General features: G+C 41.3%; 1 protein-coding gene across 1 annotated transcript; it reads right to left on the bottom strand.

Annotated features, from left to right (window-relative positions):
* Positions 1-2,524: 2,524 nt before the first annotated feature.
* On the bottom strand, positions 2,525-27,928 carry tm9sf4 (transmembrane 9 superfamily protein member 4). The gene is made up of 18 exons (XM_033628788.2): positions 27,877-27,928; positions 24,819-24,929; positions 22,067-22,166; positions 19,611-19,767; positions 19,177-19,321; positions 18,903-19,026; positions 18,596-18,717; positions 18,146-18,257; positions 16,610-16,680; positions 16,265-16,397; positions 15,401-15,482; positions 15,223-15,298; positions 14,262-14,345; positions 12,008-12,183; positions 11,811-11,874; positions 10,492-10,611; positions 9,289-9,378; positions 2,525-6,945 (listed from the first exon to the last, which is right to left on the bottom strand). The coding sequence occupies exons 1-18, from the start codon at positions 27,892-27,894 to the stop codon at positions 6,796-6,798; spliced, it is 1,935 nt and encodes a 644-aa protein (XP_033484679.1). The 5' UTR covers positions 27,895-27,928; the 3' UTR covers positions 2,525-6,795.
* Between the last annotated feature and the right edge of the window lie 6 nt (positions 27,929-27,934).

Raw genomic sequence — 27,934 nt, 5'->3', positions numbered from 1 at the left:
GCTGGGAAGCCTTTATCTCCAACACTTGCGGATCGAAACATGTATGTGTGTACCTGTGTGCCCACGCACGGCCCGCGCACACACGTACCTCCGTGCTGTCAGCCAAAACTATGCTCCACATATTTTGCCATAAAGCATGTTTCTAAATACAGTGTGCATTGTTTGTCATACATTAATATTTATTACACAGTGCATTTACAGCGCTCTGACTTTGCATCTCCTCTAATATACTGTTTTTGATTTCTTATTCCTCTATACATAACACATCCCCGGGTATGGACTAGTTTTGAAAATTAACCAGATGTTTTATTTTGTTTCTGTGCACAACTTCCTGCCCCGCACATCTGTGCTGAATTGCTGCGTAGTGCTCCGGCATCCGGCAAAAACAGAAAACCTGCCTATCTGTTGAGGAGGGCTCCGGAGCGCCGCAGCTGTGACGGAGCCGGAACGCAGCACAGCCGCAGCCGGTGGAAGCACACACATGAACTAGAATTGAAACGTATCAGCTCCGCTGCCGTTCCGGAGCACAGACGCAACCAACACACATCTGGTGGAATTTGGGGGTGATTGGTGGATCTCTCCACCTGATCTCAAGGAGTTATGTACCCTGCCTAGTAGTTCCCCCTGCTGGCCCCCAACTGACATTATTCCTCCTCATCCAAATCCACTGACTAGCTCTAGCTGCTTCATCTGACATTTCCTTCACTGTCTTCCTCAAACTCTGTCCCCGCACTCTGAGTTCCCCCAGGAGCGAGACAGCTGATCTTGCTATGAATCCCCTACACCCCACTTCCACTGGACAAATCCTAGTCTTCCATCCTCGCTGCTCAGCTTCTGCTCCTAAGTCTGCATATCTAAGCTTTTTTCTTTCATAGGCTTCTTCCACTGAGTCTTCCCAAGGAACTGTCAGCTCAATGAAATAAACTATCCGTTGACTCACTGACCACAACACTATGTCAGGCCTCTGATTGGTACAAACTATTTCCTGGGGAACAACAAGCTTTCCCTCTAAATCTACTTGCATTTCCCAATCACAAGCACCTTCTAGGCGGCCACACCCTTGCCTCCTCACTAACTTATCCCTTCTGTATTTCTCCCCCTCACGCACAAACTGAATTGCTAAACTCCTATTCTTAAAACCTTCTGAATTCACCTGGAAAACACCTGGTTATGTCGCCATGTATATCGGCTTTGTGACAAGCTAACTTTACAGCCTGACAAAATGTGCTTTAAGGTTGCGGTACCTGAACACAATGGGCATGATGGGTCCCCATTTACCCACAGTTTTAGGTTCTGGGGGTTTGGTTAAACATCATATTTAGCCCCTACCAGAAATCTGATACGATTCTCCTCCATACTCCACAGGTCCCTCCAACTAAGCTTCCTCTTCTCTACAATTTCCCAATTCAACCACTGTCCCTGCTTAGCCTGGGCCACTACCTTTGCACCCCTTAATATCTCCTCCTGTCTACGTATCTGTTCCACAACCAGCGTTCTTTTATCTTGAGACCTGCTTTATTCCATACCGGTTTGCCTGAGCCAAGCCCCAGCCCTCCCTGGCCAAACTGAACATTACCTACAATCTCTGTATGCCTAAGAGCCGCCTCTGCCTCCTGAACTGCCGATCTTGGGTTCCACTTCCTCCCCTTGGTTGGATTTGGAACCACACTCCTAACTACCACGTCCTTACTCCCAGATAACAAGAGCTCTGTCCTGACCTTGGTACATTTTAATTCCTCTGTTAAACTAGATACTGGCTGCTGAAGTATCCCTTTTCCATACAATGCAACACTACTAAGGCATCTAGGAGCCCCCAACCACTTCCTAATATAAGAGCTAACCGACCTTTCAATTCTCTCCACGATGGATATTGGAATTTCATAAACTGACAATGGCCCCATTAATCTAGGATATAGCCCAAACTGCAAACACCACAACTTCAACTTTCCTGGAAGTTCTGATTTATCTATTCTATCCAATCCTTCAGCCATATCTTTTCTAAATTTCAACACCTGTTCCTCATCATTCAACTCCACACTGGACCACCTACCTAAGCTCTTTACTCTTTACACTGAAGGAAGCATGAATCTACTGCTAGTTCACCTAGCACTTCTAAGCTAACCAACAGCTCAGCTGATGAGGAAGCCATTCATGTGTACATCTTGCTCTATCACAAGCACAGGCCTCTTGTCCATGAGTAGATGCACACTTCTTGTTGCTCTGTGATACTGTGATGATCATCTCTACAGCTGATATCTCCAGCACTCTGCAACTCACATCAAAACAACCTATATTGATAAATAGCACTACAAGTATAAGGAAAAATGTGTATTTTTGATTTGGGGGTGAACTGTCCTTTTATCTTGCCTATTTAATGCCCATGCCTTTTAAGCCTAAAGTTTCCCATTTGTGATGCAACAAGTCTAAAGGTGCTTCAGACAGTGAGCGAACACTGTTGTGTTAAGCCCAAAACTGAACTACATGTGTAAAAACATGTCAAGGACATATTGGAAGCTGATTTTCATATTCAACTTGTCATCACTTTATTGTCTTTGTCATTGTACATTTTGTAATTGGACATTCTGTAAAAGAAACAAAGAGAAAAGTAACAGAAACAAGTTCCTTTGAGTCATCATGAGCGTCATGCTTTTGGCTAAAACGATGACAGGATCATTACAGAGAGCGCCACAAACAGCGAAACGCAACAAATACAAAGCCGTTTTCTTTTATTTACATTGTAAACCCCTCGATCATACATACGCACGCATGACCCGGGCCTTTTAAAAGTCTGTGTAAAAAATCTCCCCCAGCATGTGCACTTAAACAGCAGGAGAGTGTCTGTCTGCCTTTACGTAAGATGGCAGCCAAGTGTCAGAGCTCAGTTACTCCGTGACATAATACAGAGGGCAGAGGGTGGTGCAGTAAATAAGAGATGGTGTCTGATGGAGCGGGGGAAAAAATGAAAGAGTAATGGTCAATACATGTGTTCACTTGTTTGAACTGAGGAAACCTCTGGGGCTTTGCTGAGCACGTCCTGTAGCAGGTGGCAGGGGTAACTTAATATTGGCTCATCTTGCTCTCTCCAAGCAGCTCATTCATAGCTTAACAGTGTTGGGTTGGCTTGATTATAATGAAGGAGGAAGAGGGCACAGGAGGATGAATCACTTGTTCATTCAAATGTTTTGCCATTGGAGAATCAGGGTTGATCTCGACACCTACTTCAATTCTTCACTAAAACCAGTTTGATGGCAAATATTAAGACTGTGGTAGACTACAATAAATATTCACCCTGCATGCTGTATGAGTTTAGTTTCCTTTAATCTTTGAAGATTTACATCTCGTTTCCACACAGTTTTGTTTTGTGTCTATATTCCTGTAAAGCCTAAGGAGTAGGCCTTAGTGTTCAATGAAAAGAAATGCATTTCTTTATGGATAAATAAAAACCCCATTGAAACCCCATTGCAGAAATGGCAGAACTGTGAGTGTTTTTTTGCCGTCCAATCTTGTGGAATATGCATTTGGAGCCATACAGACACAAACGGGACCAGAATTGCATGGCGACAAATAAGTGAGGAGGTTAGTCCGTCAGGTGTGTAGACAGTTTTGTCAAATAGTTTGCTAAAAAACGTAGCAATGATAAATCAGTCTATTCATAACAAACAAACAAACAAACAAACATTTAATTTACAGTATGCAATATTATTGATAAGCGGACTGTTATTCATGAATCCTTGTGCAATCATGTTAGCTAGCTAATGCTTAATCAATGTGCAGCAGTTATCCATAATGGCAAAGTAAACTAGTTAGCCAACACTAGTTAGCTTTAGGCCTATGTATCTTAAAACATATCGGCCACTTGCTGTATTATTATTATTCCAGATATACGGACATTCCTGTGAGCCACCATTAACGTTTTGTAACTTTCTGAGCAGGAGTCTCTGACACACCAACTGCCAGAGGGTGAGGCTAATGCACCTAGCCATGCTACAACTTATGCTGACTTAAGAGCTGCAGGCAAGCACGAGAGAAGACCCAGAAAATATTTAGTTATCTCAGTACAGCTCAATTTTATACATAATATGTAGTTGGGAGTCTCTGTTCAATCTCTCTTTAAACTAAAGTTTCCTTGGCCTCCAAAAACACTGAAGACCCCTGCTATATGTTACACAGCTAGCATGCTACTTAAGCTAAAGCTAGCTTAACATGCTGTCAAACTTTTCAGTTACAAAAAATGTATAAATACAGCTGTACTACACTCAATCTGTTAGCTTTTTCAACTGTATGCTAACTTCATGTGGCACAGGACAAGCCTACCAGCCTTGCAGCCAATTTTTCCCAGTGGCCACTCATGATATTGCAGTGAAAAATACCCCTGCAGTCCGAAAGGCATTTTCCCCATAGTGCAACACAGGACACCTCAAACTGCAAACAAGTTCAATTAAAAATCTTTCTGTTCTTGGTTTTTGAGTCATGGAGGTTGAATATTTGTAAAACTTTCCTCATGCTAGAAAAGGCAATTTAAAAAGCTGTAACACCATCACAATCTAAAGTCCATGGGCCGAGCTGAAACTTGCGGGCACTACCGCACATATTTAGTGGATGGCATACTGCGGAAGCAAACCCAGTGGCTAGAATTTTTTTGGTGTATGTGACTGAAATGAATAGGCACCACCATGGGGTCTGGTATGCTGAATCTATGCACTACATACATTCTGACTGAAATCTGCCGCAATAGTTCAATTTTTTTCAACGCACTAGAGACAAATTCAGGACAAAAAAATTGGAAGGACGAGTTTCTCAAACACATCAGAGATCATGGAGATTCTCTTCAGAATGAATGGACTCCTAAACAAAACTATGTTGAAACGAGGCGTTATTTGTTCAGGAGCCTGTGAGGCCTGATGTAAATGTATCTTCTCTGCTTGTCTTTAGAATATTCTCTTTAGACCAAAATCTGGCTGCTAACATCGACCACTGACTATACTGTAATTACATACCAGTGTTCTTATGGACTCGTGTTAGGGCAGCAGAGAGCAATATCTGTTCTGTGCTTGAGATATATAGTAAAGTTTGAACAATGACGATCCGCCTATGTTATCTCCCAAGGTATACTTTGTCATTTTGGGATATACACTCAGTCTTACGTGTATTTCACAAAATGTCAAGCTGTTCCTTTAATCTCATGATTATGATGTAATGTAATTAATATATATTGTGTAATTTAGCTACAGCAACATACACTGGTTGTCTTTGGGAAGCCCTTAGCTTGAATTGCTTGCCAAACTAAATTTGTAATAAGGTTCCACCGAAGCTCTAAATGCAATTTTAAAGTTTTCTGCTAATGAAACAGAAAAAATATAACCACATTTTTGAAACCCCCAAAAACATCCTTTGAAAAAAAGGGAAAAAACATGAGCTGTAATTTAAGAATACATTATTACTATACAGATCTATTAAGAACACTGGATTACATTTCAATGCTCTGCAACCCATGAGACCCAAGCACTGTCAAAATGATACAGTATCTACCACTATAGGTAGAAACACACAGAGGTGATCCTGCTGGCTTTCAGAGTTTTTTTCATATTATACACAAAAATGTATCATACATTTGATTCAAACTTAAAGAAATGAGGCATCATTTCTCAACAAAAAAAAAAAGGTCCTTTGAAAAAACCATCAGAAACAGCAATTTTGCACTTCTTTCTTTCCATTACTGCATAGTTCAGCAGGCGTCCAGCACTGCTAAGGCTACACTGACGGCACGGTTAATGAGCGTAAACAGTTGTACTTTTTTTTTGTACGTTTCTACTGGAAAAGCTTCAAACACATATTTGTGTTGTAGACTTCCAAATACACAAGGTTGGTCCTTGTCATTTTTGGGTAGACTGTAGCCTTTCCTTTTTCTCCAACTCCAGTAGCTTCACCCCACAGTCCGCTGCTTTAGGGCATCGGGTTCATAGTCCCATTCAGAGCTGTTCTGCATCATTTAGAGTGACTGGACCAATATTTTGACATTTATAAGAGACCCATTGTTTTGGAAGGAGAAGCGAATATCTTGATTACAGTTGTGGTTAACATGGTCACACCAGGACATGGAAACTGGAGTAAAAATAACAGAACATTTAATTTATCCTTTCTTGTGTTACAATGTAGAACTTCCCAGCATAATTTCCATCTATATTAGTTCAACACAACAACACCATAACCACAGTTAGACTCCCCGATCCTTCCCTGTCGTCCAAAGTGGCATTTGAAAACAGAGACGATGTACAGACAGAATTAATGTAAAGAAATCAGATGAGACATGAAGATGATTGGAAGAAATAAGGTCAAAGACAAATCCTGTGACGACAAAAAAAACGGATAAGTTAGACTTATAACACAAATGAATAAACAAAACAAAAATGTGCAGAAACCATCATTTGACAAGCTTTGGCCCACTTTGTTGTGTGCAAGGTGAAACAGCAGGAGACATTAACTGTCCCATCAGAGAATAATTCCCTCGGAGTCTCTGTCCTGGAAAGAGGGGGGGGGGTAGAAGCGAGAGGGAGAGAGACAGGGAGAGAGACAGCCGGTTTAGCTCTGCCACCTTGCTGTTCTTCCCCATGAGGCCAGTGGGTGGGGCTGTTGCGCCATAAAAAGCACCCCTCTCATTCCCTCTACACACAAGTCAGTGCTTGTTGGACATGAAGAATAAAAAATATATACATTAAAAAAACAGAATGCGACCAAAAAACAACAACAAAGAAAATCAAAAAACCAAAAAACGAGAACAGCAGCGACAGTGACGGCTCAGTCGATCTTGACTGCAGCATAGATTTTCCTGATGAACATGTAGGCTGCGTAGAAGCCAATCGTGCCTGTTAGCAGCCAGAACGACAGGACCATCAGGGCTGTATAACCGAAGTACAAGAGGGAGGGGATGAACTCCACAATGTCCAGCTGGGGAAAAATGAAAACAAGAGGAAACTTTTTAAATATGCAGTCCATTTTCAATCTTATTTAATGTTTGCTTTTGATTCTACTAAAGAGGGACTCCCACAATTTAGTATTCTCTTCCATAATGACGACAGAATTGCAAAAAAAAGATAAAAGAAAAACAGTAAATATCAAATCAGCACAAGTTGAGATATTCTGACTTTTAGTTCCCACATGGAGCCCTTTTCAGTCATGGAATACGATATACTGCAGACTTCATCAAACTACCAAACTAATTGTTTTGTGTCTTTCAGACAATGTGGTTTCACTTAAGCCCTGTACATACTTCGCAAGAACAGAGAAATGTGTTCTTTTTCTCGAGGTGGCAAGAACAAGAACAAAGTTCTTTCTGCCCAGGACATTTCATACTTCATGAGAAACTCAAGTGAAGAACTCCTGGGAAGTCCTCATAGGCCCCTCCCACTGCCACATACCTCACACGCACTGTTCTGCATTAATCACACCCACTTCAAACTTCTGACCAATCACACAGTAGTTCTTGGACACCACAGAGAAAAAAGTTCTGCCCAGATGATGTGTCGAGAACAAGCTGCAAGAACTCCCAGACCAGGGCTGCAAGAATAAAATGACATCATTCTTTTCTTGCAGCCCTGCGAGAGAGAACAAATTTCTCTGTTCTTGCGGAGTATGTAAAGGCCTTTACTTGGATACTTGGAGAGGAAAAACAATCTCACACACTTGAAGCCATAGATGTCCTCAAGTCCTCTCCATTTCACTTGGGCAGCTCATAACTCATAAGTTTTCACAGATCTGCGTGATTCACATGGGTCACATTTTCAGGCAGGAAAATTAGGAATTCCGGATTAATCTGGAAAAATCACATCCCTAATTCTAACATGAAAACAGGAGTGTAAGCTGTTCAACGACAGAGAACAACAACAAGCAACACATTTTCTGATGCTGCCATTTCATAGGTTAGATACAGTACTGAAGGACCGTTTCCAGAGTCTGGAGCCGCTTTCCTCCTGGTCAGTTCAGCATCTGCTTGGTTACCACAAGCTAGAATAACAACAACTGATGTCCAACACTGAGCCGTTTACTGGTCCCAACAAACTCTCACTGACACGGAAATGGCTCGTCTCTGTTGTTATAGACAGTCTACTCACTGTGATATACACTATAATACATTGCAAGTGGCTCTACATCGAGATAAGATTTTACCAATTTAAATAGCCCCCAAAAAAGAAAGAAAAAGCTATAAAAGTCATGGGAGGCTGAGTGACGGGAACTCTATAAGTTAAGCAATTACTGACATCCAACAATTACTGACATTCAAATTGAGCACTCCCATCTGTTCTATGTAATGTGTTAACATCTGGACTGCACTTAAACTCAGCCTTGGCCATTTTCACACAGTAGTACTGCTAGCATCAAAGCTTGAGCACGACATTTTACAAGTTGTTTTCTTTATCTACTCTCATTTGCATATGTCACGTAGGGCAGTGTGAGTGTACGAGAATCTCACAGGACCACGTGTTTACAGTTTTACTGTTTCTTTTTACATCCTCGCTTTTGCAATTTGTAAATTGCGTTCTATTATATTTGCAATGTTGGTTCAAATGCAATCGTTCAGCCCTACCTATGGCTCAAGCTTTAAAAATAGTTTCACATTTCCCATAAAGCAACTTGATAGCACCGTGTCTGCCTATTAAATGCCCATATCATTTAAACTGATTGACCCAGTTTATAATGCAGGTTTTCTGTCAAAGATTTGAAGTCTTAGGCCTGATTCAAAATTACCCTGATGACATGGTACTAATTGTGTCATTAAGTCAGGCTCTTCACACTGCTCTTAACCCCAGGCTAAGAAAGCTGTTAGCCTTGGGCTAAGAAAGCGTTAACACTGGAACAATCCTGACACATTCCAAGTGGTTAACTCTGACTTTAGCCTGGGGCTTGCTGGCTCTGCTCTGCAGCAGTTTGCAGGGTTATCCCTTGAAAATGGACTTCACCTGGGGCTAAAAGTAAACAACAGAATTACAGAATGGTAATGTAAGGTACATATTCGAACAGACATTTAACCCAGGGCTAGTAGAAGTGCAGTGTGAATCATACAGCCCCAGGCTGATTGACAGGGGCTAAATTAACCCAGGGCTAAGAGAATGCAGTCTGAAATGCCCATTTGAGCACTATCAAGACTCATAAATGACAACATGTGACATCATTCCAATATCTGCTACCAGTGATTATAGTACATCAAATTAAAAACCTTAATTTCTTCAGCTACAGTAAAATGAAAGAGGTTATCATTATCTGAAATGTCTGAATCAGCCTCGGGGCTTTTACCTTGTTGACAAAGTAGAAAATTGCGTAAATGAGGACGTAGAACGCTGAGCCTCCTGAAACCAGGAAAGTTCTCCACCACCACCGGTAGTCCTGAAAGTGAGGTGACAGAGAGAAAACACAGCACAGGGGTGTGTGAACAGATGATGCAGATAAGGTTCAGACAGAAGCAGTGGGTATGTTAACTCTTGGATAATATGGGCAACACACACTGTTGCATCCACAACCCATCAATTTCAAAGCAAGTTGTACTGCACTTATGTACTGCATGCTTTTATGGGATTTTTTTAAACACATAGTATTAATACAAGAACTTCCATTATTTTAATGGAGTTTGTGACACTTATTGTTTTTCTTTTAACCTCTGTTTAGGATACGCATATCCTCAATTTTGGAATTACTGGTCCTAGAATACATTGGGGAATGCAAGCAAGGAAAATATAAAAGACGGAATGGTCAGGACGACAGTGACAGTGTTGCAGGAGCCAGACTTTGGTGTCAGTTCTATTGGAGTAGATGGGGCGGGCACAGCAAATCACACTATAGCCAATCATATCTTTGCTGTTCAACTTTGACTGAAAAATCCTTCCACCAGATTGAAAAACACACATTACGTGATGCTTACTGACATTTTTTTTTATCTAAATATGCATGTTTGTTTTTCCTTTTTATTGGTCTCTGAAAAAGATCATGGCTGTGTCCATTAGCTGCATCTCAGCCTCTGCTGGACAGAGCCATGATCTGTTGAAAGACCAATACAAAGGAAAACTATCATGCATATTTAGAGAAAAAATTGTCAGTCAACATCATGTAATGTGTGGTTTTTAATCTGGTGGAAAGGTTTTTCAGTCAAAGTTGAAACAACATAGATGTTGGGTTATAGTGTGATTTGCTGTGCCCACCCCATTGACTCCAATAGAACTGACATCAAAGTCTGGCTCCATGAACACTGTCACTGTCTTTGTGAACGTTCCTTCTTTTATATTTTCATTCATGTTGATTTCAACAATTTGTGTATGATGTCTGTGGGTACCAGGATCCCTCCTATGCTCAGTCCAACCACCCATCCTCTGGGGAAGAGTTGCAGAGCATTCACACCAAATTATGATGGCAGTTCTTTAAATCAAACACTTGCCATCCAATTAAAAGAAAAAATCACAGTCTACAGTACTTATGTGAATTCACACCTAGCCTAAATGAACTTACCTCTGCGCAGAGCTGGAAATAAACCATTACAATGCTGATCTGAGAGCAGGAGACCACCAAGATGATGAAGACCAGAAACAGGAAGCCAAAGAGGTAATAGAACTGATTTTCCCAGATGGCCTGTAGGTGGTGACACAAACACATTAGCCCCTTTTCAACAACATTTCCAGGAACTTTTATTACCAGGAATTTATTTACCTGGGTAAAAGAACTCCTGGTAATTTGTGTGGTTGGAATTTCCACAGCACCTCAAAGTTCCGGAAAACTTATTCAAATTAGCGTGATGACTTAGATGATTCAGTGTGTGCCCTATATTTGTCTCCTCCAGCTTGGCTGGTTACATAGTGCTGGTATCGAGAGTTGGGGCTGCTGGTCTCAGTCAGCAGCTAAGTTTAAAAGTATTTTAAGATAAGTGTCAAACTAAGTTAGTCTACATACAGACAGCTGTCATTTGAGCTTATTAGTAACAATTCACTATCAGCTGAACTAGCATGCTGTCCTTGTGTAAGACATAACATTAGTGTCGGTGGATGAGAGGGTGTGGACGGAGCATATTGAATATTGCTGTCTACATGTTTACATGTTCATGCTTGCTGAACACATGTATTGATAAAGTATTGGCTTCTTATTCACTAAGGGTTAATGCCACTCACAGTAACGAGTGTAGCTGCCGTCAACTCGAGTCATTTTCGAGTTATCTTCACTTTGTTTCGACCGCAGCCGCTCGGCTGTTCACCGGTTACCGTGTCGCGTCGGCGCGCGCGTGTGTGTATAAGGAGGAGATCAGCGCCGGCACAGAGCGCAGAGGCGAACCGATACTGTTAGCGCTAATCAATGCTACGGTCTTTGACAATTTAGCCCTGGGGGTAATTTAATACCGGGTTTCGGTACCCATCCTTAATCAAAACACAAACAAAGTGAGGCTTGTAGAAATGAAATAAAGTTTGCAGCAGCAGACACACTGACATGAAGAACGCAGAACGCGGCGTTCTTCAGCACACAGCCCCACCCCTCAAGAATTCCGGGTAATCTGAAGTCCTACCCCCCTACTAGGTACTTTTTTCAGGGAAAGTTTGGGGTTGAGGGAAAGTTTTTTACCCGGGTAATTTCAGTGGAAACGCGCCAAGGTTTTTCAAAATGGGGGTAAACAGGGGTAAATAAGAAAAGTTCTTGGGCTATTGATCTTGATATTACTGTGCGTGCCAGGACTGAGTCACTGACTTTTTCAGGAAATTTCCGTATTAAGTTACAGCTTATGCATAAACACAAACAATTGGACATACAAGACAATATATTTAGAGCAGAGCAGTTGTACTCACGCTGAAAATGAAGAAGAGCTCGATGAACATTGCACCAAATGGCAGGATCCCAGCCATCAGGATTCTGATGGAAAAAAAAATAAAAATGCTTTGATTAAAAAAGAAAGCATGCAACTTATAAAAACACAATAAAAAATCAGCCATTCCAGTAACTGGCTATAGATTAAAAACAGAAAGTCTGATTGGTAAACACTTACCCGACAAACTTGTTCATGTACCAGCGCTGCTCTGGGACCTGCCGAGGGATCTGATTGGTGCGCACTGGGTTATCATATGGCTGTTTGCGGAAGCCAAAGTAGTAGCCCAGGTAGACCAAGGGCATGGAGATGCCAAACCACATACATAGCAGGGCCAGCATTGTAGTGAAGGGAACCTGAAGTGATGAGAGAAAAGACCAGGGATAGAGGAGGAATTATCTAGAGATGACCAATCCATGTGAATGTACTGATAATACTAAATTATACATGAAGCTGCACACCTACAAAACATGTCACGATACCAGAAATCTAGTTGTCAACACCAATATTGGTGAAATTCCACAATTTTACAATTAGTAACAGCACTGAAACACTGTCTGTATAAGTAAGACAGCCGGCAAGACTGGTGTGAGGTTTTGATGACACGTTATGTGTGTGACTTCACGTGGGAGATTTAAAAAGTAGCTGTTAAAGGGCCACTGTGTAAAATGGGTTGAAAACCGTTGAAAACAGTGACATCAGTGGTCAAATTCTAGATTGCAGGGCTCACTCGCTCACCCCTCCCGTCGGGTAAATGACGGTGGCCTCGTAGGGACAAAAAGCCTTGCGCAGACACGAGTTTTTCAGGAGTAGGTCTATCTAGCGACGAGGTGAATATTTATTTAGAAATCTAAACCATGTTACGATATTGTAATGAATCCCTCACAAGCAGAAGACCAGAGTAGCATTCGGGAAAAAGGCCCGTTTATTTGAGCACTCCAGAAACTCCGGTAACACTCCACACCATCCCAAACTCTGACTCTTCTGGCGTAACACACACACTCCATACACACATTCTCGTTTACAATACCAAGCGGGTACCCCCTCCCCTCCCTGCTCCACCAATCTCCAGCCCGCACACTGACTGACAGCGTAGCATGTAAACAGAGCTCAGTTGTTTATTTAGCCTAGCAATATCTCCGGACTATAGTAGCTGCAATGGACGACTGTGAACACGATTTTGAAGAGTTTCTTGTAGCGGACACAGACCCAATGCCATACCTGTTTGAGCCGGAGCACACAGATGAGGAACTTAGATGCTGAGCGGGCGAGACGAGAGGCTGAATCCTCCGCTCCCATTTTGCTGCACAGAATGGGATTCGGTGCTACCATCGTTGGGGAGATACATCATCAGGAGGAAAAGCACCACAGAGAGTGCATCACAAGGACTGAAGTTGCGTCTTCTTTTCCTCGCAGATGACGGTTCAGGTTCATTCTCTCCTGTTGTGTGGTAAGTGTGGTCCATTCCCAAACTTTATAACTAAAAAAACTTTTCACTACTCTCCATCGACGAACTACTAACACTCTCTGCTGTTTCCTCCTCCTTCTTCCTTCCTCCCGCGTTGGTTTATTTATACACGCGAAACGCGCTCTCTGGCTGGCTGGATTGTCCACTAGGGCTGCCTTACATACATGGCGGCGCAAGATGGCAATTTCTCTAAAGCAAGGCCCTTGCTATATATATATATATAAAAGCATAATTATAAGGCTACGAAAACCAAACAAATTTTATTTTATAGCGATTATACACTTATATAAACATATTAATGGGTAGAATATTCAGATTCAGATTCAGATTTGACAATAAACCATGCCAAATATTACACACTGGCCCTTTAACAGCAACTAACTTGAAGAAGAATAGAGGCCAAAAGTGTCCACAAACTGGGAAAACAATGAGGTCCAGGAACTCCTTATCCTCCAAGCAGAGGACGAGTTCAATGCCATATAACAGGGACAGTAAATTATTGTTAGTGCCATGTTATGCTATTGTTATGGTTTATCAAGTGTTGCCATCACATATGTGTCACAGTAAAGGCCGATGCTGTGGTGTGACATGTCACACCCATCATCTCTCTTGCTGTCGACTGGTTCTGTGTAAAAATGCAAAGGCAGCATAAGAAGGGACTTTGAAGCAGCCTCATAGCGCCATCTGTGTAAAAAGGGCTAAAGACAAGCGCAGCGTTTTTCAACTCTTGGCAACCAGAAAAATAAAACAAAAACCAACCTCTGCCGAACTTGCAGCACTCAATGCAGATTAGATGCTCAGTGCCTCGTCATGCTGCTGGCGTTTGCAGCGAAGTGTTAATACGCAGCGCTCCCATTGCAAAGAATTAACAAAATACCCTAGCCTCAGAAAAAAAAAGGCTTTTCTTTTTGACAAGTTGAAGCGGAGCTGTCTCCATGTTTTGTTGTTCTAAGTCATGATACTCACTGCCCCAGAGGAGTGCTCTCCCCAGATGAAACAGTTGAGGATGAAGCAGATTCCAAAAACCACGGCAGGATACAAAGTTGCTGTCTACAGGGGAGACAAAACAAACACAACCTAAGCCTTTCTGTTCACAGCACTCAATTCAATTAACAAGAACATTTCTTTATCATTTACGCATAAAAGGCAGGTAGCCTTGCTTGCAGAACCTGCACTGCCCAGCAGTAAAAAGTTTGTGGTCTGATGTTATAAGCTTCTTAAAATCTATCTTATGTGTAAATATATCAATGTGCCCCATTATGTGTTTACTGGGAAGGAAGGTAACTGGAATAAATTCCCATATGATGCAACGCTTGATTGGACTAGCATATCTTACAGTGAAGAGAATAATACTGATCCACTGGAAAGTGAGGAAACCTAATTGTTTTAGTTTGGATAACTGGCTTTAGGACTATTTAGACTTGGTTACTATTGGAGAATTGTCTACAACCTTACAAAAGCTGGACAGTGGATTTGAAGTTCCTTGGACCTCAATTAGGTCACTTTTGAACACACCACATCCCCTGTAGTTCCACATGTGGAAATTTGCTATTGTCTATACAGATTGCATATTGTTGGTATAACTGTTTTTTTCTCTTCCTTGATAGCTCTATAACACAACAGCGAAATGATACGTTATATATGAACAGAAATTAACTGGTATGTGTGTGGCTGATGCCAGTCATGTAAATTAATATGAGTTATAACTAGGTTGCTCTGCCCTCTCCTCCCATGGTGTTTGTTATTGTTTATTTGTTTGTTTGTTTTACCTTCTCTTTTTGTTGTTGTTGTTTTTGTTTCTGTTTTTGTATGTATCTAAAAATTGTTTGTTTTTTGTACTGTTATGTGTGCGTAAATAAAAGGTTTAAAAAAACAAACAAACAAACAAAAAAAACAACATTTATGATTCAGGTTATTATTGTCTTACGCAAAATGCTCCTTTCCTCCACCGATGGCCCTTCAGTGTACGGTACAGTCTGCCAGCAAAGTAACCACCAAATACACTGGAGGACAAACAGCCACAGGAAAATTTGAAAATAGGGTATCTCTTAATTATATGGGATTTATTTTATAAATGAGGACAGACAGATGATTATGGCTCTTACCCCATGAACATGAAGAGGAAGCAAGCAGTGGTCATCAAGGCCCCTCTACTGGATGGAGACAGCATGCCCAGCATGGCAACAACTATGACAAACACACAGGGGCATGTGGTGATTAGAACATCTTATAGATAACAATGGCAATCCACAACTGTGTAACATAAATTTCAGCAATCTAAATATTTCCAGTTTTCTGCTCTAAGCCTTTTTTTAAAAGATCCCATGTAGAGAAGAAACACTGCTGGAACTGTTTTCTGTCCGGGTCAGTGAATTCTTGGAGTCTCTTCTGGTTGTTCAGGAACCTCACTATGAAGACAAGACTCCAGAAAGTCACTGTGCTGGCCAAGAAATAGTGTATTTAGCTAAATCATCGAAGTTATAAATAAACACCAACAAAGTGATTTTGGCAATCACACATTTTTTCTGAACAGTAACTCATAAAAACTAATTTCAAACAACATGAGGTAACTGGGGTAGTCTGGTTTATGTAAACCATGGAGCGCCTGAATTAAACAATTACCTTCTTTTTGGTATCAATAGCAAGCAAATATATGTGTGTGCTTGCTAAGATCAGGGCCTTTGCACTCCATCAGACAAAGCACATCAAGCTGTTGTCTGTGTGCTGCAGACACATTTCAGTTTGTATCTGTATATTCTGGCTTTGCACACACTTATTGCTCATTGCTGCTTCATATTTGTAACAACATGAATGAGAACCAACCCTAGCACCATGGGAACATTCTTGACTCAATTTTACATAATGTTTTAGCCATGTGAACAAATGACAGGAAAAGAACCTTGTGGTCTAAGGAGAGATATACACTGTCAAGATCTTCAAGGAACTGATAACAGCGAAAACAAACTCACAGATGACAATGAGGATCATGCAAAAGAGCTGAATCCCTGAACCCAGCAGAGAGCTGAGGATCATGGGATACTGAGGCGGCCTGAAGACATCACCATGGACATTCTTCCATCCTGACTCCTCCATGGTGTCCTCCTGGTTAGATAGGATAAAAATGTGGTCAAGTGCCTAGGATTTCCTGATTTAACAACCATCAAGAATCCGAAGATGATGTCAGTAACACTAGAATTAGTTACTCTAAAATCAAATCATTCTGATCTACACAGTTTCTTAGACATATGTCTTCTTCCTCCAAAGACTTGCTAGAACCAGGCAAACTGTCTTTTGTCAGGTGTGTATTTTCTTACTATGTCATCCTCTCTGTTGTAGTTAGCGATGTCCTTCCTCAAGGTCCTGATAATGATCATACTCAGAATACCTGAAAGAGAAAATGCAGGGAATGTGAAGGACAGATATCTTAACACTTTCCATGCTGTCATTAAAGGAATAATTCACCCCACAGGTGACCATTTGAATATCAGTTGCTCACCCCATGTTACATTGAATTCATGAAAAAAAAAAAAAAGTTTTTCTCACATGCCTCTGAGGTAAACAAAGAATCCAAAAATAGAGAAAATTCTTCATGAATTTAAGTCATAGGTGTCCACATCTAACAACAGCAAAACTATATCAAAACATCAGTTTACAAACTCACAGAATTTGTGCAGAGTAATCCAAGTCTCATTTATCCAGTCACGTGCTCAGTACTTCCCAAAAAGACAGACCTTTCGGATGGGGAACTAAACTAAAACTAAACATTTACGAAAAACTCAGAGCGCCGTTTTGTTGTACTGAATTACTTTTTAGTAATTGAATTAGGCCTATTCGAGTTACTCAAGGAATCGTTTCAGCCCTAGAAGGGGGTTTACCATAGTTCATTTACACATACTACCCACGCTGTTTTGATACAAAGCTGGTTGAAAATCGGCAAAGTATCCCTTTAAAAGAGGACCTTTATGACCTCAATTCATCAAAACTTCTGTTTTTGGATCCTTCGTTTGACGGAGAGGTATGTGGAAAAAAACAATGTTTTCTACACAAATTCAGTGTATCACAGGGTGAGTACAAATGGTCAATTGGGGGGACGAAGCATTAATTTAAAATACAGATTCTGTATCTATGACACATCAGTTTAATAGATTTACATCACATTCAAATGCTTTAAATGTTTCTAGAGTCCAGAGAAGAGTAAACAAAGCACAAGGTAAATGATATGTGTTACAATTTCAACTTTATAAGGCAATTTTTGACATTCCATCCAAGATGGCACTGCTCTGCGGCGACACGGAGCTAGGGGTCCAGCTACACTGTTGATTAATATGGCAGAGAAGATAATGGGTGTGTCCACACCCCTGATCACCCCTCAAGCCATTTTTGAACAATCAGTGATAAGACAAGCTCATAAAATCGTATCTGATCATGACCATGTACTGAATCCTGAATATGAGTTACTGCATTTGGGTAGAAGGTACAGAGTACCACGCTGCAGGTATAACAGGTACAAGAACTCGTTTATTCCAGTGTCAATCAAGTTGATTAATGAGGAGTGTGTCTGACGTATATATTATGTATTTAATTTGATGTACCAAGGCTAACTGGGTGACTATGTGTTGTAATGTGTTTATTTTTATTTCGGTAATTATGTGTTGATTGTATGTATGTGTATGCTGACCCCTAGCTCCAAGACAAATTTCTCTAAGGAGACTAATAAATGAACTGAACTGAACTTTATTCCATGTAGTTTCTGCCATGAGCCTAACAACTAATAGTACTTTATTGTGTGGATATAGACATTTAAGAGGTGACAGTTATGCTGGGCAGGATTGGTCAAAAATTAGACATACCAGACAGGAAGAAGACAACCACCACAGAGTTAACGATGGAGAACCAGTGAATTTGGACATCGCTCATGGTCAGGTACGTGTCCCATCGAGACGCCCACTTCACCTCACTCTCCTGCACAGGGGAGGAAGGAGAAAACTGAAACAGCTTGAAAAGAACATCTGAATTTTATCATCTGACCTTGTTGCTTTGCAATTAATTTTGCACTTAATGAGCCAGACAATTTCCCACCACAGTCTGTAAGTATCTGGCCGGTCACACATTTTCTAATATTTTGACTTTGTAGCACTCGAGCATACTGAATTTTTTTATGTACAAGGGGTCGACAGGCAATGAAAGGGGGCCAGCCCTAACATAATCAAGAAGATACAAACTAATCAACACTAATCAACTTCAAACTAATCCTTAAGAGATGTTTGAAGTCACTGAGAATCCATGTAGCAGTCACTGACCTCCCAGTGGACAGAGTAGGTGAAGAGGACCTCATTCTCCTTGGTAGGGTCAATCTCCTGTGGGGCAGAGCCACTGGCCTCAGGCAAGGTGCAAGTTTTGTCATTTTCCACAGGCTTCAGATCTGAAAATAAATGTATACAGAGTGAGTATTACAAGACGTAAGGGATAGTAATTTTTACTTTAGAGGCCACTTTGGATGCTTTGCACACTTGTGTTTCATCCTTCTGATAGAATACTTTTTAATCACCGTAGATTAGATACATTACACATCCTTAGGCTATTCAAAAAGAATGTGTTGACACCTACCATCGACTTTTACACTTTGGGGTACGACCTCAAATCGCACCACTCTGTAGTTGTGAACATCCCCTTGCTCCAGCTTCTCCCTGTGGAAGTACAGGATGAAGGACAGGTGGTTGTGCAGATAAAACTGTGAAGGAGAACAGAAGGGGCAAGAGAGAAATTAGTGTCCTTCAAATGTACAAGCAGATTTGTCATTTTAGTCTATATACAGTACACACACACACACGCACATACATACAATGTATCAGGATAGGGACAGACGTGATTTAATATCTACCTTGTTGTTGTCGACAAAGCCCAGTCTGTAGCCATGTTCAAACTGGATATCTTTCACCACATCCTTCTTCTGCTCCTCCTCCCCTCCTGCCTCTCTGTTGGGGTAAAACTCTAACCTGGTGGCCACTGGCAAATTATCTGCAATACTGAAACCAACAAGAAGATTTCTGATTAGTTTTGGGTTGTATTTTGGACATTTAAACAAATCTTAATACTATAAAACCAGAAAGAAAAAATATCGTCCAACTACATTATGCTACAAAGCACTAAAATGAAGCAGATGATCAGTATAGACATTTAGAATCTGGAGACACTGAACAAAGTTTTTACTTAATTAAAAAAATAAAGTAATGCAAGGTATTCTTCATGGAAATAGGTCAACATTAGCATTCTTGGAGATTTCCCAAGGAACAACAATGAAGAAGGGATGCTCACAGGTGAACATAATACTCCTCCTGGATTCGCTCAGCAACCAGCTTGCTTTCATCTATGCTGAGCTTTTTCTTGTTGCATACCATCTCACATTTCTTATCCCTGTTCATCTCCACATTGTAGAGGGTATTCACAATACGGTCCCCTCGCAATACCTCACCTACAAAAATAATTAGAAAAACAACAAAATTTAAATAAAACACACCAAAAAACACAACTCTCTATAAGAGCAAAATATAGGATAACATTGCTTTTCCTGAACAGGATGAAGTCAAATTAAAGGGATAGTTTGGATTTTCAGAAGAAGGGTTGTATGAGGTAGTTAAGCCCCGTTTCCATCAAACACTTTCGGTATTGTACCTTTGGAACCAAATGTAACCAACGTAACCAAACATAACCCTTCAGACATGGTACCTAGACCCTTGGTCTGTTTAACGTTTCCATCGCAAACAGTACTCTTAAATGTGGGCGGGTTTGTTGTCACTCACTGCTCTGTCCAGCATTCGCTGTATTTCCTCACTACTGATTACACAGATGGAAAACTGTACCTTGTTAACTGTCCACAGAACGACGCTGCACGCTGACATTTTCAGAACAAAATACAACAGACTGGAGTGAGAGTCTGTCTCCATGGGATATTTAAAAAAAAGCAGGTTTGTGCATTTAGTCCTTCTCAGGCAAGCGTAGGGGTTTAGTGTTGCCGGAAACCACAAGAATGACGCTCCTTGACGCTTTTTTCCCCTCCAAGTGAGGATTAGAATATATGCAGTTCACATACAGGGCTTGACGCTAACTTTTTTCCCAAGGAGCACATGTGCTCCTAAGTTGAAAAAGTAAGGAGCACACAAAGAACTTTAGGGGCAGAATGTAAATTGATCAAATAATGTGTTTTCCGTAATAAACGTGATGCAAATAGACATTTACAAGCAAAATTATTTAATGAATTTGTATACAAAATGTACAGAAAGGTAAAATCATCAAGTTTTGAAAAAGTATTGCACTTTAATTGTGTCTTTAATGTTATTATCTTATATATATTATCTTTGCAATATGATTATCTTATATAATGTTATTACTATCCTAAAACATTCTCCAGGTCCTCCGAGACCCTGTAGGACTTAAGCCTCTTTCACACAGAGCTTTCGCGGCACCCACCGCGGGGTAGGGCGCAGAGGACAGGATTTGGGGGAGTACAGGCTCGTTCAGGAGCTACAGCTCCGGGTCTACTTCAGGCTCTTCTCTGCTATTGGACGCGTGGCTCCGAGGTGTCGTCACAGTGCGTTGCGGTGAAATGAAAAAAATTTCAATTCCAGCGCAGGCTGGCGGCGCGCGCCGCTCAGCTCGGCGGCAGAGCAGTGCGCTCTTGCGCGGCGGTAGCACATACACAATGAATGGGTTCGTCGGCGGAGGTCTGCACTTTGTGCGCTCTGTGCGAAAAGGGCTTTATGGCCGAGATCCACCGGGCACGTCAGCAGCGCGTCACGTCTGCAGCGCGAGTCCCGTAGCAGCTCGCCCCCCTGTTAATCAATTACAGCGGCTCCACCGGCAACGGGAGCGGCACGACAACCCCCGTCTGCCGCGTGACAACTCTCTATTTTAGGATGGTCTTCTATTTTTGTCGCGCTACGCTCCCCTACGCGACCCTCCAGCAGATAAAAACTACATGAAATAGTGTGCTAAATGAGCACAATGTGTTTTTAAATGAATAAACCATTATCAGAGGTGATATGTGATGATTTTTTTTTCATGCATTTACCCATGTTTATCCGTGACATTGTGTAAATGTCCATGGCGGACATTTGAAAGCGAGTAGATGACAAACAGTACAGTAAACTTGTAGATAACTCAAATATATGTAATAACTTAGGTGGAAAATGCTTTAACATTTCATGCAGCCTCTCAGCTCGGCTTCTCTACGTGTCGCTTACGTACGCAGTCAGTGGAGCCCATATGAATACGCTGCAACGCTACGCTGACATGACGCTTACGTTTGCAGCCGGTGGACCCCGGCCGTTATTTCCACCCTGCCCAGCAGCGGTACCGTGGCGAACGGTCCCTAAAGGCCTCTACACATGATCAGCTGTAAAACCGCTTTGCGCTGGCTGTCCCATTGTTTGTCTATGGAGAGGGCAACAACGACTGACAAAGCGGCACCAACGCCTGACAAAGCGGCACCGCTACCCTTGGCGTCCCGCACAATATTGTGCCAACAGTGGCTTGGAAAACCGCCCATAACCGTGTCACACGGGGAAGAGGGAAGAGGGAAGGCGGCTGGAGTTACTCCAACATTTGCAGTTAGATTATCATATTTTGACTGCCATCTACTGTAGGTAATACACTGACTATGGATAAGTGACTCAAACAGCCCAACTTCAATAAAGCCAAACTACACCTTTAAGGAAGACATTTAAAAGAAATTTCCAGACCACAATTGCACATGTCAGCAGCTGTCCACTTACCCAGGTTCTCTCCCTTGTAGACAACAGAGTCTGGCTTACAGAAAGGCAGGGAGTAGTATTCATAAGGAAGCTGGGTGCGGGAGCTGGTCAGCTTTACTGCCTGAAAAACAAATGATCTGACTGACTGAATGGGTCACAGATATAGTGATATGCAGAACTTTAAGCACAACAACATGGTCTTGGCCTGTTACTCATCTTAAACAAACTAAGTAACTTCACATTTAGTGCTGACTGTTGGGCACCTGGAATGGGAATTAACTGTCTTCATGTGTGAACGTCCTTATGCAAATTTATATATTTTTTAAACTGTGCAAACAAGTGAAGAAAAAAAAAGGGTGACCAATCCATCCCAAAGTATTAAGTCCAAGGCTTGACCCATGGCTGGCATTAATTAGAAGCAGTATAAAGCCATTTTTTGGCAAATACTCAAAAGTAATAGCAAGGTGAAAGTCTCTAGAGTGCTGTCTCACCTTACCAGTAATCAAGTGGCAGCCTCCAGGACTGAATAATGGAGCCAACGCAAATGGGCCAAAACCTGCAGTTCCTCTAATGGCCACTTGAGGCTGGCTCCAATAGCAAGTCAATCACCCCCCCCCCCCCCCCCCCCCCCACCCAGACCCCCATGTTAAGCCCCATTCAGACCAAAGATTTGCACTGAGATGAGTTGAAAAAGACAACTACTTGCAATGCGCTGTTCTGTAACGTTCTAAAAACCTGCTGGTTCAGACCTATGCAACTAGATGAGATGGTGTATCATCTCTATGCAGCAACTCTCTGTACCTCTGTTACAATTTCCAGCTTATTTTGTGGTTGAATATAATTTGTAGCTTCTTAAAATATGAATAAGGATAGTGATAGTGAGATACTGGCAACAGTTGCATTTGTAGCAGTGATGAAACGGTGAAAAAAAAAAAGAGAAAAAAAAAATCAAACAAGCATCAGATGGACTGTATTTAGGGCTGCACAGTATATGCGGTAGACAGTAGAAATGATATAAATTTGGCCCACGGTAGAGATTTGCGCTCTACCATCCTATCGTCGATGACGTCATCGCACCTGCCTCAGTGTGAAAATGGATGCGAGCACAGAGACAGCGGAGCAAGAGGAGCTGGTTCACGTCCATGATTTAGCGTAGCACGTGCAACATGTGTTGAGTGAGTTAATGTCTTATGAACAGCCCCGGACTTCTCAGACTCTTTTAGCGACTTACTGCTCAGAGTGAACTCATTCAGCGTCTCCTCTGGCAGCAGCACAGCGTCTCTCCCTCTCCTCTCTTGCCGTGCGCACACGGGAGTTGGTTTTCGGCAAGAGAGTTTGTCATAAACCTTTGGTAATGTAAACCTATGTGATGCTAGGGGCTCCACAAAAAAAACTCCTTATGTGAATGTGTGATAGTTGTGGTATCATAACAGCCTGTCACAGGTTACAGCCTGATGATTAGAGGAGAAATGGCAGAGCATAAAGGTCCAGGTGGAAAAAACACAACTCAGTAATTTAGGATTTTGCTAAAAGAAGGAAATTACCTTTGATATAGATCCCAGGGGACATTTTGCACCATAGAGTACTGGGTTTTAATTTTGAGTTTTGAGATCTGCATTCTGCACAATAAATGCTCTAAAAAATACATTATATCTTTGCTTTTGTTGTTGTTGTTTTTTTTTTTATCTATTTAGCTTTGCTAAGAGACTACAAAACCCATTCAGAAACACTTCTATTATAACTTTTACACTTAAATTTATACCGCGATATATACCGTTACCGTGAAGGGATTTGATTTATACCGTGATATGAATTTTAGGTCATACCGCCCAGCCCTAACTGTATTCATAATTAATACGCAACAATAATATAAATAATCAGCCTCAATTAATCAGTCAGTGAGAATGTGTGTGCGGGCGGGCCATAAGCACATACGGTGAGCAGCAAGCGAACACGCCATCTGCCATCATTTTGACTTGACCAGCAGACTTCACTACAAGCTGATTGGATGTTGAAACAGGTGACATGCTTTACACTCTAAAACCAGCTGCCAGTGATTTGACCTGCTGAGTTGCAGGTGACACCATCAGCCGGCTTGAGTCGAGCTGAGACCAGCCAGTTCAAACTGCTGCAAGTTTTCTCTGCAATGTTCTTTAACGGTTTTGTCTCGTCGTGATTCTTTGGTCTGAACTGGGCTTTAAAATACAGTTTACAGCCTTGTACAAAAACTCCTCCTTATACCTTATACCTAATTAGGAATGTGGCTGCTTTGAGTGACAAGCTATGTGCAAGGCGTCACTACAGTCCATGAGTCAGATTCACCCTTCGCTTCTCCAAAGCTCCTCCCCCTTGTCTAAATATGGTCACTTCCAGCTAAAAAAACAACCAAAAAAAAAAAAAAAAACAACCAAAACAACAACAAAACAAAACAAAAAAAACAGGATGGTGGTGGCCAAAATGCAAAACTCAAGGCTTAAAAATGCAAGCCCACAAACCAATGGGTGACAGCACCGTGGCTACATGCATTATCTTTATACAATCTATGGGCCACACGAACTTCGGTGCACTTAGACAATTAGTTTGGTTTGTTTAGGTGTGACAGCTATCAATCGAACTTAGATGTAAACTAAGCCCGATTAATAACACAAAATCATTTGGTAGTCATGGTAACACACTTTGCAGGTAAGCACGGGAGTGGAAGGAGGAAGTTAACAAAGCCATGTCACATTGTTTTGGCTAATTCGTGAAACGTTCAAATGAAATCTAGTCTTACCTTAAGATCTACTACGTCACCCTCATGGAAGTCCCGGGGAGCGACTCCGGGTACATAGAAAGGCCGAACAACAGGCAACGAGGACAAAAGCAGCAAGGCCCACCACGTCTCCTGCAACAGACACCACCAAATATTTCACCACACAGAAACGACCACTTTATTATGTGATTTGACAGAAATTATTGTGAGTGTATGCAAGACAAAAACATTCAAAACATGAACTTTTTTGTGTGGAAGACAATATCACATCAAAATGCATTACTAAGTCTGGCAGTTAAGGATGACTGGCTGTCCCGTTACATTAAACCAAAAATAAAATTTCAGCGATTCTTCAGGGGTTTCATAATCAGGGGTTTTATGGGATGTTTTTTGCCTGGCAAAATGAATGAATATATAGCACAATATTAACACTAGGGTTGTAACAGTGTGAGGTTTTCCATGGTATGATTACATCTCAGAAATTATCACAGTTTCACAGCATACATGTTATACAATTATTATTATCAATTACAGGGACTCTTAAAGGACTGAAAACAGTAGGGTTTAATTGGCTGAACAAATACTTTGTTATAAATTAAACTTAAAACATTTTTTTAAATTAATGTATGTGTAAAATGTCTGACAGGCAATGTAGAAGGAGAGGAGATGTGTGAGGTAAGATTCTCCATCTGGTTTCCTTTTATTTCCTCAATACAGTAGATAAGCAAATGTACACTTATCCACTTAAGGATAGCCAATTTTCATACCATGGTATACGGTTTCACGGTACCATTACAACCCTTAAGTTCAGTTATTGAGGGGGATCCCTCCAAGTCAATAAACATCAGCTATCTTATATCAAAAATGCTAAAAAAAAAAAAAAAAGTAACTACATCATCGAGTCAAAGCAAGATTTCAAACAAATCCCAGACTTGAAAAGTAACAACCCAGGAAAAGATCTGAATATTCAGAATCACTTTAAATTGCCCAGAACAGAGTATGGTAGATTTCTTTTATGGAAAAACTATGGCACAGCTGTAAATCTGATGGGAGGAGAAATCTGTTTAGATTCTCAGTCATACAGGCCATAAAGGCCTAAGGACACAGTTGGAAATACAGGATTCCAAAGCTGAGATGAGACTGGGACACTGTGCATACATCTGTTGCCTACTGTAGGTGATTCAGCAGTGGCAACTTTATGGCACAGAACCAAAGAGAAAAACCTCATATGACATCTAAGCTGGCGTTTCTCAAAAGGTGTGCAGGAAATGGTAAATGGGCCTACACTTGTATAATGCCTTTCTAGCCTTCTGATTGCTCAAAGTGCTTTAACACTATATTCACCCATTCACACACTTTAGGCCAAGGTTATGGTACAAGGTGCTATCTGCTACACAGCATAAATGCACTCAAGCACCGATGGAACAACCATTGGGAGCAACTCAGGGTCCAGTATCTTGCTCAAGGATACTTTGACATGCAGAATGAAGGAGCTGGGGATCAAACTGCTGATCAGAGTTCTCCCCATGTCTTCTGAACTGGCTGTATGAAGCATAAAAACTGATACTAGGGACAATATTTACTTTTCAACAAGACATCGATCCTAAACACAAAGCCATAGCAACCCAAAAATTGCTTAACAAAAAGACTGTTAATGAGGGTGAATCCACACTTAAATCCAATCTAAATGTTAACTGGATCTATATATCGCTTTGATAAAAATTGCTTTAGAATTTACTTCTGATTGACTCTTTCAGACATGCCAATGGCAGCAAGCTACCATGTTATGCACTGGCCTAGCCAGAGGTAGAAATGTGGGGTTCTGAGATTTACTCAATGATACTTTGACATGTGGACTGGAGGAGTCTGGTAACAAAATGAGTGGAGGAACCCTTGCTGAGCCACAGTCGCCCAAATTTATGGCAGGACTCACGCAACTTAATGGAGGTTTAACAGTCGTGCGAAGATGAATGATGGGGAGATAACGGCAGTGCCCTAATATGCAAAGCGGATCTAAATAGACATAAGGCTGTGGTTGTTGCAAGGAGTGTTTTTACCCCAGTTAGTTTGTCGTTACTATACATGGTTTAATTAGCCCATACAGGAACAATTGCTAAGTCCAGTGCTCCACTCATAAGACACCATGAAATCAAGACTAAAAGCAATACAATAGCATAGCACACACAGTAGTACAACATAGTCATTACAGACACATTTGATCACACTGAGACATTATAAACAATAAAGCCAAATAAAAACAGTCAGTTCAAATCAGTAAAATCAAATTAGGATTCATGACACTACTACACAATATTTTGACACTACAGAATCATTTTTTGATTTTTCAGTGTAAAAAAGCCGAATTATGATTGTGTGATTCAATACTGAAAAGCATCAAAGTACGTTTACGAGCAAGTCCATTGGAAGCACATGCATTTTATGGGGATTGTGAGTTACGATATGACAGCGAAAGGAAGTTAGCAAGCGTGGCTTCTTCTAAACGACATTTATGTTATCAGACCAGTACCAGCACAGTTAAATAACATAGACGGTCTTAGCGGACGTTGTCTTTGTCTTCTGTAACTGATCTCTTGCTGTCATCTTGACAGTTTTCAGTACTGTTTTAACTACACCGACAACAACCTCAAACTGACGCTGGCTGACAGAGCTGCTAACAGAGCTGCTAACAGCTAACGTTAAGCCAAAGTTCGGCTAGCTGATTTCTCTTGGCTGCAAAGCAAATGACAGTCTAACAACCGAGTATGTGGCCGTTTATACTCTGTCAGCACCGTTTAACATACCAGACAAATGATACAAATCAGTTTTAAGAGCCACCGCTCACTGACAGTCAAGCTAGGTAATTACAGCTAGCTAACTCCACCAAGCAGTTAGCAGAATGTCCAACATTCAAACAGCAGCGAACTCCAATAAATCCGCACCCCGTTAACGTTGAAATGTAATTTATCGACCATGGCCGAATTCTACTCCGTCACATTTACAACACTGTGCCCAATTTCATTTGAGAAGACAGTATAAACGACGTGTAGCTTGAAGAAAAAGAGTTCGCTTTTCCACTTACCATAGCCGCGGCCGCCATTTTGAATACGTGTCATTAGTGACGTTGCGGAAGTAGTCAG

Source organism: Epinephelus lanceolatus, chromosome 8 (assembly GCF_041903045.1).
Source record: "Epinephelus lanceolatus isolate andai-2023 chromosome 8, ASM4190304v1, whole genome shotgun sequence".
NCBI classification, from domain to species: Eukaryota; Metazoa; Chordata; class Actinopteri; order Perciformes; family Serranidae; genus Epinephelus; species Epinephelus lanceolatus.
This window is presented reverse-complemented; position numbering and strand designations above follow the sequence as displayed.

Bases quoted from the DNA above. Each gene is read 5' to 3' on its own strand.
- tm9sf4 (XM_033628788.2), bottom strand. The intron at 16,398-16,609 runs GTAAGAAAATAC...CTATCTAACCAG, and splicing joins ACAACAGAGAGGATGACATA to GAGGACACCATGGAGGAGTC. The intron at 12,184-14,261 runs GTGAGTATCATG...TCATCACTTCAG, and splicing joins GAGAGCACTCCTCTGGGGCA to GTTCCCTTCACTACAATGCT.